Source organism: Electrophorus electricus, chromosome 10 (assembly GCF_041902795.1).
Source record: "Electrophorus electricus isolate QZ-2024a chromosome 10, ASM4190279v1, whole genome shotgun sequence".
Taxonomy (NCBI): Eukaryota; Metazoa; Chordata; class Actinopteri; order Gymnotiformes; family Gymnotidae; genus Electrophorus; species Electrophorus electricus.
In genome coordinates, this window is record NC_137506.1 from 20,911,132 (window position 1) to 20,923,627 (window position 12,496).

The 12,496-nt window shown below is 48.7% G+C and overlaps 1 protein-coding gene across 3 annotated transcripts in view; it reads left to right on the top strand.

Moving 5' to 3' along the window:
- dph6 (diphthamine biosynthesis 6) overlaps window positions 1-12,496 on the top strand; it is a 47,603-nt gene that overhangs the window by 26,001 nt on the left and 9,106 nt on the right. For 2 of the 3 annotated variants that reach the window (XM_081722095.1, XM_035532777.2), the window contains exons 11-12: window positions 962-1,091; window positions 1,166-1,340. In XM_081722095.1, the coding sequence (XP_081578221.1) occupies window positions 962-1,091; window positions 1,166-1,340 (305 nt within the window). Of the gene's footprint in view, window positions 1-961; window positions 1,092-1,165; window positions 1,341-7,908; window positions 8,051-12,496 lie in introns of those variants that run through there. The other variant, XM_035532779.2, reaches the window with a different exon arrangement.

Sequence of the window (12,496 nt, forward strand, 5' to 3'; positions counted from 1 at the left end):
AGCCCCGCCATTCCAGCTAGAGCAGCAGGAGAGGCTCTGGGATTCATCTCACGAGCAGGTGGTGGAGGCGGAGACAAATAGATCTGCCACTGGACACTGGGAACTGTGGTGGAGTTTTAGCTTTTAAAACTCAGCTCCACTAGCAGCCCCGGCGCAACACAAGCAGCAAACAGCCCTTTGTTTCATAGACGCTTTCATCCCCCCCCCCCCTGCACTTTACATTTGCACACACCCTTTAAGCAGAGAGAGAGAGTGTGTGTGCGCGTGTGTGTGTGTGCATGCGTGTGTGTGTGTGCGTGTGTGTGTGTGCGTGTGTGTGTGTGTGTGTCAGGGGCTCTGTTCATCACCTGCCTGCCTACTGCAAGCTCACCAAACAAGGACAGGCACTCCAGATTAGACTTTAGAATACACACGCGTCTGTAAACATACACACACACACAGCCACGCGTATGCTGTGCATTGGGCTATTGCCTGCATACTTTTAAAGTGCAGCCTTTCACACAAGGAAGAAAAAAGTTGGGGGAAAATGGGCGTTTTTTCCTTAGAAAGAGCAGCGGAAGATGAAAAGCATATTTAATGTTTATCGCCTCATATTGCCAAACAGGCTTCACCGAAGTGAGACAATATTAAACAAGTTAATATTTAATGCACTACTTCTTTGTATGAGCGAACCCTGTGAAGTACACTGGAATGCCAGTGTCTGCAAAGGGAAAACAAACTGGATGATGTATGAAATGATTATGGGGCTCTAGGCCTTGCCTCCAGATCTGCTCTCAGCCTTCCTCGCTGTATCACTGTGAAAGGCACAAATTAATATTTTAGAGCCCAGTATTTTTTTTCCCTCACATTTTATTTTTGTACGGAGCCAGTTTGATCCCATCCGTGCCAGAATGGTGAGTTGTTCTGAATCTGAAGCTAATCGTTGCTGTGTTCACGAGCACGTGCGCTTCTGTTTTGGCAGGTGAACTGCAGAAGAGCGGATGGCAGCTAAAGCACGTTGTGCTGGTTCACCTCTACGTGAAGGACATGGAGGACTTTAGCGAGGTCAACTCCGTGTACGGATCGTTATTCAGACACCGCCCGCCGGCCAGGTAAAGAGCACCGCCGCTGTTCGCCGATGGCACTTCTGCCGGCTCCTCCAGAACTAACGCGCGCCTCCCTCCAGGGTGTGCATCCAGGCACGGCTGCCTGCGGGTCAGCTCCTGCTGATGGACGTTCTGCTCCACGACTGGGCGCTGCCTCCTGAAGAGGGCTGTTTCCAGCAGAGGGACACCCTGCATGTGCGGAGCCTCTCTCACTGGGCCCCGGCCAGCATCGGGCCCTACAGCCAGGCTGTGCGGGTAAGGCCTATCTAACTGCACATGCTCGCCCTCTGTGTGGCACACTCACAGTGGGGGCATCGCCCCGACAACACGTACACCCTCACACTCTGCACAGTGGCTGGCTGTAGATACCATGTGAGTGTAATGATCTGCTCATTAGCAAAGAGTGAAAGGAACATGCATGCATGTGGTGCATGCGGTGGTCACATGACTCTGGGGAGGAGCTGATGGCCATTCCTCTTGATGCACTCTCGCGTGCAGAGAGTGTACTTGGTTTTCAGCGGATGTTGGTTGCCAAGAGCGCGCACCCGGACGTGCCGAAACAAGCTGGGAGGCGCCCGGAACCGCGTATATCCGACTTCCTGCACATGTGCTTGCCATGAGGCGTGCCGGGTTTTCCTGTGACCTCGCCCCTCGCTGCAAAACCAAATAGTCGTCGCAACTCCAAAGCCAGACTCAGGAACTATAAGTGTGGTTCCACGCCTGGCTGGCACTACTGTTTACCCAGCCAGGGAAGGGGATTATACTTGTCAAGTTACTGTCAACAACGCAAGAGTCCATCTCATGCCGGCAGTCTCCAGCTCTGGTCCGCGTTGGCCCTGTGAGTGAGAACATGTGTGCTGTGCTTTCTGCCCCTGAACCAGATCCAGCTTCTCCCGCGCGCCGCGGCCGTGTTCGGGCCGTGCTGCCCAGCGCAGTGCTGGAATGCACGGCTTAGGCCTGTGTTAATTCCCTGAGAAATGCACTGTGAACTGTTATTGTTCCTGTAAATCCTCATTGTGCGTCATCTTGGCCCAAACTCAAAACGGGCATTTGAACTACAGTCAGTGCGGTTCAGTAATGGCACATTTATTTTTATTTATTTTGCTGCTCTTCATCCAAAAACAGCTATGAAGGAACAAAGCATTATAGTGTAAAATGCATTTCACTGGCTCTGTTCTGCATTAATTTCCTTTAAAACTGCGACCAGCTAGCGTCATTTCAGAAATTCAACAGCTCAGTCATGGATAAAAATGCCGTGCTCCGCACACCCTGCTGCGCATAACGTCCACTGTCTCCGCGTTGCATTTGCAAAATTGGAAAAAAGTATATTAACAGTGTCCTAATGCAGTAGACAGCTTTCACATATTGATCCAATTAGCCCCCCGCTGTGCGCATGCAGATGCGCTTCCCCCCGCCCCCGTGCGCCGCTTGTAATGAGAACGAGTGTTTCCGTGCGGCTGGGCGCGGGCGTGGCTCCCGCGCCCAGCCGCCACGGCGCCGAGCCGCTCAGGGAATTGCACTCTCCGCCCTCCTCCCCGTTCGCAGGAATAATTAGTGATTAATTGTTAAATCCCATTTAAAGGAGAGGAGAATAGCTTAGCCTAGCTTGAGTGCTTTTTTTCCTCCCCGTCATCTTAATTATTTCCCTGGAACTGTCATATTTTTTCCCCCCATTGTTCCAGCATTTTAACATCTTCTGTGTGCTAAAAGAGAAATTGCTTTGTATTTAATTGCGTAATTTAATGGATATATGAAAAAAGAGTGGTCATTAACCGAGTGTAATACAAGTACAGGCTTCCTCTCTGTTGGGATGCCCTCGGTTGTAGCCTTGTGTTGAATGCCAGGCCCCCTGCAGACGGCCTCGCTGAGACGTGGGTGGTCACCTCCAGGCAGAGAGAGAGGAGTTCGATACGCTGGGCAGTAGGAGCTTGAGGTGCCGCTCGCTACCCCATAATTCTGTTTGCCAGGAATCTGATGATGATGTTTGGCTATTTGTCAGATTCCTATCAGCTGTGATTTTCACAATTCGTTAACCTTTATACTGTGCTTTTTGTGTCGCTGTAGGCACTCAGTATGTTTCATTTTGGTGACTGGAAGGCAGAAAAATGAGAACAGTTTCATTTGCTGTTTGTTTGTTTATGCCTTTTTTCCGTCAGTTACACTGTTGATTAGGTCCTAGTTTTAGGTCGTGTTTAGCATAATAACCCTGATGTTGTTAATGAGAAATCTTGGGGTGCTTGACAGATTTTGTTGTGGTCATTGCCTTGAGATATGAGTCAGAGGTCGGTTCCTCCAACTAATTTGTTTTTATTTTATTATTTATGTGTCATAAGTCTTAGATCACAGATGAATTTGTCAGACTCCAAAGCCTTACACGTAAAGATGATATTATTGTAGTAAAAGGACTTAGTTCGCCCTGTATTTCCCGAAGCGTCCGATGAGTGAACACATCTACACTAATACTGTTGATCTTTCAGTAGTGCAGCACTTATATGGAGGGGAGCAGCATTTTTCTGTTAAAAAAAAAAAAAATCAATTTTCCCTCATAACAGACGATTAAGCTTGCGTGTTGGCAGATGGTTAGAGTTGACCCTTCATTAACCAAAGTATTAGTTAACAGCATGAGTCTCAAATTGCCCATCGCAGCACACCTTCAAAATGTAATGGCTCTTGTTCTCCTGAATCCCACCAGTAGAGCAGCTAGGAACCCGGTTTCTCCATCAGCTTAAAACCAAAGCGGAGCAGCGCGGCGCTGGAGGCTGTGCTGCTCGAACCAAGCGAGATCGTGGTGAATGGCCTGCCCTGGGATGGGACCCTTGGAATTCTCTGTGCTAATCCAATTTACAGGCTAGAAGGAGATGTAGCGCTTCGAGTCCCAGTTTGGGGAATACACACGCTCTCCCGCTCCGCTGGGACTGACAGCTTATTCTACAGAAGCCTCATGTGGACCTACAATTGGATTTGCATTGAATTTTGGAAATTGTCAAAGTGGACCACTGCACAGCTGGGAAAAGAGGACCTGACGCCCACAATTAGTGTCAGAGGGGTGGAGCCGGAGGAGGCTGCCTCCGCGCTGGTGTAATTGTAATAATCTTCTTATGAGGGTTAAACATGTTAAAACAGTGAGCTAGGCTGCCTGACCTTCTTGTTAGTAGGTTCGGGGGTCAAGTTCGCTGAGCGCGTGATAGGCCAATGCTGACAGACAGTGCATGGTGAAGGAAGAGCAACCGTAATAAAGGTCCTGTAATAAAGGTGGGATTTATTCTCCCTCGTTTCAGTGTTGGAGAAGGTCAGCGTGAGTGCCCAGGGTTTCGCAATTTCCTTTTGCTAATAGCAGTTTTCCACACACACACACACACAAAAACAAATTCCCGAGAGAAAGCGTGCAGAGGTTGTAGCCATGTTTCCTCCTTGATTACACGAGCGGCGTGAAAAACACGTAATTTCCCCCCTCGTAGCCTGTAGATCTGCGTTCGCAACACGGCGTGGAAAGCGTTGCTGGAACCGGGAGGTGGTGCGGGTGGGCTTCCTACCGTGGAAGGATGCGGGAAGGACGTGTGGCGTGTGCGGATTAATGAAGACGTTTAGCTTCAATACAACAGAATGAACTCCATAAAAGCGAGCGGTGTCAGGGGAGGCGCTCATCAGGCGTCCGACCAGCCCCCTTCGCCGCTGTCTATTAAAACAGCACTTTTATCTCACCTCACCCATGCTGTACTTTATGGATTTTTTCATAAACACGGCCTATCCTTCATAAATGTCTCAATTTTCTAGCCTATTAACATTACTTCAAAAGTAGTTGATAAAAGAGCTAGGCACGCGTGAAATAATGCACCAATAATCTGAACCGCTGGAGGCTAGAACAGTGGGACGGCTCTTCAGCGATGGAGCCCAAACAATGCGAGGATGCTATCAGCTCCAATAAAACAGCAAAGTGTCGCCCATGACAACGAAGGGGGTTGGGGGGGGGGGGGGGGGTGGAAGGTGGATGTTAGACTGCAATTGGCTTCAAGAAAAATGAGCGTTTGGTTTTTACGGCCTCACCGGGGGATCTGTGGAAGCTGCCGCGCGTAGGCTGGACGCCTCTGCTGCACGGATTAGCCGCGACTGCGCGAGGAGCCGGACCGCCCTCCTCCGGCGGCGCGTGGCGTGGAGGGAGACGTCCGTGCTGGGCCAGTCCAGGAAATGGCCCGTACGTGCAGCCTACGGCGGCTCTGGTTTGACAAGCACTCGGCGTCCAGGGCCTGTCCTGTAACGAGGACCGCCGCGTCCCTCCGTGTGTGCGCGCGCATTTGTCAGTGTGACGGCACAGGCGATTGCCGCGCGGGCGTGAGAGACCCTCTGTGACCCGCCGAAGGTCGGTTCTGTGGCGGGAAGCAGACTGCACGCCGAGAGGGGGTAATTACCCCCTCCCCATCTCCCCAGTGTGACCTGCCATGCGCTGGTGGAGCTCAGGTTGCTATGGAGGCAGTCCTTTAGCGGAATCATAGCCCACGTTAGGCACGCTATCCACCACCGCGCGACATCATTAGGGCTGGTATTAGCTCGTCCTGGGCGAGGACGCAGGAAGGAGCTCTGTCAGAGCGCATCGCCTCCTCGGGCTCCTGCGCCGCCCGTACTCCCCTCGCTACACACTCCTTCATTAACGGCACTGCCTTGACATCTGATCCTAATTGCCTCGGAATGGCTTTGCGTGTATTATTGGTGCCTGACTGCCTCGGTTCGCGTCAACAAGCCACGGGCAGGAGGACAGGGCTGGCCCTGCTTCTGCCGCTCTGTACACACACGCGTGGGTGTGCGTGTGTGTCAGGACAGCGGGCATCAGCCACGTATCTGTTAAACCTCACAGAAGGAACTCTGTCTCACCTCCGTTGAGAATAATAACCCCCACCATCATCCCAGACAGCATGCTCCACTCAGTCCTCTGCCTCTCCAGCCGGCGTTTTCATCAGGACGGAAGTGCCCGGTTTGGGGGCTGTGAACACATTAGGTGACGTCGGGTTTGGAAAAGAGCGGATTGATCTGTGCGTTTAACATGGCTTGGCAGTAATGGAGGATTTAATGTGGATGAGTGTGTTTACGGTCGCTCTGTGCTGACACGTGTCGGAGAGCCGTCAGACGGCAGCGGTGCGCAGCTAAAGGGAGCGAGTGCCGCCCGCTTGGTGTGTCTGCAAAACAGGTTTCACCCATCACGCGCTCACGAAAACGCTCGCATTCAGGGTTTGGGCAGACAAGTGCATTTTGTGCAGTGCAGTTTCGAAGTAATTCATTTATCTACAGAAATGCCGTATTTGAGTGAGATGAGTGTGTTTTAGCGCTGGAATATTTAAGTAAATATCAAATACATACATAAAAAGAAAAGCAGCGAGCACTGTCCGGTTTGATCAGCGTCTGAAAGAGGAGTTCTGTGTCCATCCTATTACTATGGTAACGAAAGCTTCTATTCCTGCATGCCACTGTTTGTATGCTCTCGGTGATGAGAGGCCAGAACTGACAGGACAGGCGGCGAGCGGGGGAGGGTGTGTGTGTGTGCGGGGGTGTGTGTGTGTGTGCGCACGTGCACGTGTGTACGTGTGTAGCAGGGGCATCGCACACACAAGCAGAGAAAGACTCACCCCTCACAGAGAGAGAGAGTTTGAAAAAAAGGGATCAGGCAGCAGAGAGGGAGGGATGGTAGACAAATGGTGTTAGACTTGAAAGGTTATTCCAATGAATGGTCGAAAACTGGGTGGATTGGCCTCCGTAGTGTATTCAGGATGAAAACTGTGTCTCTAGAAGCTGCTGGTGGACTGCTGTTTTTGTTTTAGTGAGGTTTTTTTTTTTTAAGCTCATTTCCTCTCCTGGCCGGAACACTGTAATCTCCCGGAGCCTTTCTGTGTGTGGCTGACAGTAAGTGTCCTCGGTGAAACATGGCTATTGGGCCTTCATGCAACAGTGCCCGAGCATCACAGCTTTGTCTTAATTTATTAAAGAGATGTTACTTTTTAATGGCAGTAGCTAAAACTGATGGCTCAATGATATTAACATTTATGTTCCATTTACTTTTGGCCACTTGTGTCGTCATTAATTTCTCATTGAGGGCTTCGTTTGAGTTGTAACTTTTAACCCTGGTCATTCATTTTTCATTAGCCATTGTCATTTTAGCCCATTGTACAGATATAAAAGTGTTGTGGATGAATAATAGACAATGTCCTCTTTTAAGCTGCCTTTTGCCATTGCCAGGGCACCATGTTCAGTTTTACACAGATTTATTAATAATATAAGTGAGTCTGGTGATATGAATATCAGTGTTGACACTGTGGTAACAATAAAGATGAAATGTACTAAACCATATATTTGCAAAATAGTTGGAATACATAGAAACCCCTAATATGAATTTACAATGCAAAGGGTTTTTCTTTTTCGTCAAAAAAGCGTACGACCAAGCCACAGGTTTGCACAATCCTTGAATTTGAAATAGTGTGGTAATCCTCTTTATAATTATCAAACCCAAAAAAGTTGCTGATTTACAAAATATTACAAAAGGAAGTGGGAAGTGCAGGTGATTATAATGATGTTTCCTGTTATGAAATCATAGTAATCAGATAATCACTCAAGTGACCTGATGGCTTTTATTTTAAATAAATACCGATCCAGGCAGTAATGCTATATGTAGGCAAGAGCATTTTGTGAAGGTGCAGGAGCTGTGAAACCTACCCAGGCAGTGCCGTGGCTGCTGCTCTCTCGCTTTCATGCAGTCATACTGCCATCTGTTGACGGGTTGCTGAACTGCAGGCTGTTTTAAGGCATGTGTCTCTGTTTCCCTGCCTCTCCCTGCCTTTAGAGATGACTCACGCAGGTTGTCCCCGTGCTGTCCGTCCGGCTAACCTGGAGAGGCTGGGACCTCAGAGCTGTGGGATTTCCATCGCAGCACTGTTCGAGCCCCACCTCCGCCTGCCGTGTCAGACCGAGCGCCCGGTGGAAGCTGGACGGCCATGCCACTCGAAAAGCCCGTGTGCACCAGAGCCTCAGAGCCAGACTGGCTCCACAGAAAACTGGGGTTTTTACACACACACACACACACACACACACACACACACACACACGCATGAGTGCAGTCTGAACAGGGATGGGCATTGCTGGTCCATCGTCGTCTAGTCAGATAACATGCCCCTCAGCTAAAGCACACTAAACCTTCCCCCGTCCCTGGAATTAGGGAGATTAGCGGCAAGGCGCATCACGCGGGGTGATGGAATTTGTCATAATTTGCATTGTCCCAGAAAGATCCTGTTTGATAGAGTGATGCATCGTGGAGCCTGTCATGTCCCACGGGCAGGTCACAGAGGGAATCTTAGCAGAAATGATTTTTGCGATATGCGCATCAGTCACTAAAGCCTCACAACCAATTTGTCAAAAAAGGCTGAGACTGAGGTGTTTTGCCCTAACACAAAGGAGAAACATGCCCCCATTTCCACTCTGATGCACCATGCTACTTGATTACTTGCTTTTTCTTTAAACATGCTAGATGATGAAAATGCAGTCATCATAATTCTTTTTTTAGATAAAACGTTTGTGTGCAGTATTGCTGTAGTATTGCTGAGCTAATATTATTTCTCAATTAGGGAAGACATTTAGGATAAGATAAGATGTCGATTGCAGGCCATGAGTGTTTATGGCTCTGTTTTGCATTGTGGCATGTTTTGTCGCCTGAGCTTCCACACCTGCCCTGTTCACGCTCCAAGTAGCCCAGCTAGAGGAGAGTAAATAAAGTAATCAACAGGAAGTTGACAAAAGCCAACATGACAGTGTTAGTCGTCCACTGGGCGTGTGGAGTTTAGACAGGCGGGGGAGCTGGGTATTTACAGCAGCGCAACACCAATGTCACCACCCACGGCCCTGCCTTAGCTGGCTACTGCCTCGTCTCCAAACCTACCTAATATCATCTTCCCACATTTCTTCCCAAATGTATCTGTGTGCCGGGTCCGTAGTTCTCGAGTCCTTAAAGGCTGTGTCGGATGCGGGAAACCATTCAGCGTGCCGGCCAGCCCTTGTGCTGTATATATGTGTGTATATATGTTAGGCTAGAAGCAGAGCTCAGACGGTAAAGCTAAGGGAATAACAAAGGGATTTTTAAAAAGTGTTGACTTGTGTCGAGTAGCGCTTCTGAAGGGAAGGGTTTGCCTCGCGCTGAACGTTTTGTGTTTATCGAAATGAGGATAAGACGTTTCCTCAGGGCCTGGTTTCTGATGAGTCCATCTCTCATCATGTCCCCTCCTCAGACACGAGTGGCTCTGAGCACAGTACTGCTCAAAGAGCCCAAAGACAAGACTGCAGCCACAGGCCCGACGGAGTGGGAACCCTGGGAAACGTGGAGTCAGTGGCAGCATGTGCAGTTCTAAACCATTTAACCTCCTCACGTCTTATTTATTCATATTTATGTTCCTCGCTTATTTATTCATATACCCAAATAATGCACAAATTCCATGAAATTTGCATAAATGGCGTGGTTAACTCAGGGGCATCAATTTAAAGGATACAGGACCTTGGAATTAGAAAAAATGATTCCCGTGTCCTTACTGGATTATGCGCTGTCCTGAAAAGTGACCTAAGGCACATGTACCACCGTAATGCACCGTCTTTAACCTGTTTCAGCCTCAGGATATAATTCTTTATTATTCCTTATCACACTCACCAGAAAAGCAGGGGCGAGCCTCTTTTAACTATAAAACCAAAAGCGTTGAGTGCTTACCCTGTAATATCATATTGTGGTTTAGAGTGGTCAGGCAGTGTACACATAGCTTTTGCCGCTGAATCCCTGGCTTTAATTATGCATGGGTTCAATGGGGGACTAGGGCCATTAGCATATCTTATGGTGCCGTGATGCCTTTTCCCCCTTACTGTGTCCTTGGTCTGAGAGTGCAAGTTGACTGTTCATCAATAGCGGGTCACTTTAGCCTGCATGGTCCGGGCTGCAGTGCCCACCTCCTTGTCTGCCCAGAACAACACCCTCAGCGAAATCTTTAAGGTCACACCCCAACCCCCAGCCCCCACCCGCTGGTTTCCCCAAGTTGGCCGTGCCTCGCGGATTCCCGTGCCGACCGTTAGAATGCTCCGCACATGCGGGAGTGGCGCGAGGCACGCTCGCAGGTGACCGCGCAGGGGCGCAGAGAGAGGGCATTTGCATACGCGCCACTGGCGGCATCCCGGCGGGGGACTCGCCGCCACCTGACCTTTTGACCCTTTGTTGGCCTTAGGAGAAGTGATGGTGTTTAAGCAACAGAGTGAAAGGTCGATAAAGCAGCAGGCTGAAACACGCATTTGATTAACGCTAAGAAAACGGAAGGAGGCGTGGTGGGGAAGGCCGCTGCCGAAGCCGTCCAAGCACATGCGCGCGTGCACAGGATGACGTACAGAGTGTCGTATTTTTACCGGCACATACATACATCAACAGTAAAGTGTACACACTGGAGAAAAAGTGTCAGTGTGGTATTGTCCAGATGTAACTACAGGGTTTATACCTTCGTTCTTTCTGCATCCTGTGGTCTGAAGTTGATCTTTTGAAAACCACTGCTGGTTATAGGGAGTTAAATGAAATATGCAATTGTTTGACCTCTATGAATATTAATAGCCTCCCCATGCCCCATTAAAAATGCATGTTGCATTGTGGCTGCTGATCAGGTTTTGGACGCCAATGCAAATTGGACTGTCTTTCTTGTCAACAGGGAAGATGAATTATGTAGTTGTGTTGTATATTCAGGGACGTGCCATTGACAGTCAATTAACAAGTTTGATTGGTGTGTGAACTCATTCTTTTGAACTGTTAATTTTATGTAAATAGTATTCCCCCTTGTTCTTTCGCTCTCTCACGTGCAGGTTCACCGTGAAAAAGTCGTGCCCCTGCCCCCTCAGCCAGGGCTAACCTGAGCTGGCCACTTAATAATTGATCATTACGCACCTGCTTGCTAAAGCTATGGGGGCTTTTTTTTACATTTATTTATTTTTTTTATATATATATATACATCAACTTGGGAGCCTCTCTGTGGCCTCTTTTGATATTCAAATCAACAAATAACTGCCCCCTTTTTAAAACGTGAAACCGCGAGTTGTTGTCACAAAGCCAGCTTGCCGAGAGATCCTTGCTCCACGTCCATTCCGATCCAGGATTCTGGGTCAGAGATCTGATTCCACTTGATGGCTCATAAATGGGATGCCAATGACGATTTGCCGTGGACGTCGTTGTGACATGCAGAGGTTGTGCCGGTGAAGATGCATCGTTCCTGCGCTTTGCCAAATAATGCTCGCAGGTAAATTATCCGATGATTGATCCGGCCTGTGGAGAGGGGAGCAACCTCCCTCCCCCCCCCCGTCTCCGCCACAGCCCTGGTAATTTGGAACAGCAGAGGCAGATGCTGAAGATTCATCAAAGTTGACAAGTGAACCCAGGAGCTAGGAATCATGGGAAACCCATATGACTATGGAAATTGATGTGACTGTTTCCCCCCTCCAGCAGAGCACTTTTTTTGTTGTTGTTCTGTTGTTTTCAAATTGCAACCATTGATTTTATTTCTTTGGTGGCGAGGGGAGGGGGCATGGTTGAATTTCCAAGAACTAGCACGAAAGATTGTCCTGCATGTGACATTATGTTCTAGTTCATATTTACAGCAGACAGAGGTGGTGGTGTTTGCGGGGTGGGTGGTCGACACTAAGCATCCATGCTCAGGCTTCTGTCTTAGCCTGGTAATCTGGTTTGGAAACGTGATACCCATGTTTGTATGCTAATCGGCTAAAGACCTTGTTCCACGAGATGCATCAATTGATTTGGTGTGCAGTGATCCTTGCAGAGGTCACCATCCAGCCCACACCTCCTCCCTGCTAAGTACTTCCCCCCAAGCTCCAATTAACACCATGTCACCTGCAGCTATTTACCCTGACCACTGCACTGCAGCCTGGGTTTCATTTGTTCAGCGCAGCAGTTATCCGTCTCTCAGGGCCTGACCTGTCCTGTGCTCTTGCATAGCTGATAGCATTGATTGCTATTGGATTTTCAGGGTGAGGATTACTGGGCCAAGGAACTTTGTCGGAAGAAGTTTTTTTTTCTTTCTTCTTCTTCTTCTTCTTCTTCCACCCCCCCCCCCCGGCCTTCTCAGCTAATTATCATGCTGCTAATTGCGTTTATGAAGTACACACACAGGCGCATGTTTTCATTGATGGTGTGAAACATGAATTATTGGTGTTAAAGTGACATATAAAGTGGAACTTTTTAATTGACACTACTAATCACATAAAGCTTTTACTGATGCTTTGAGGTACACTTTTCGGATCTCTGATGTTTGTCACCCACGTTTAATTATGCAATTTTAATTTAAGATTTAAAGTAATTGGTTCTGTAAGATGGCGAAGAGTGACCTGTGCAGGCACAGGCGTCCTCTTGA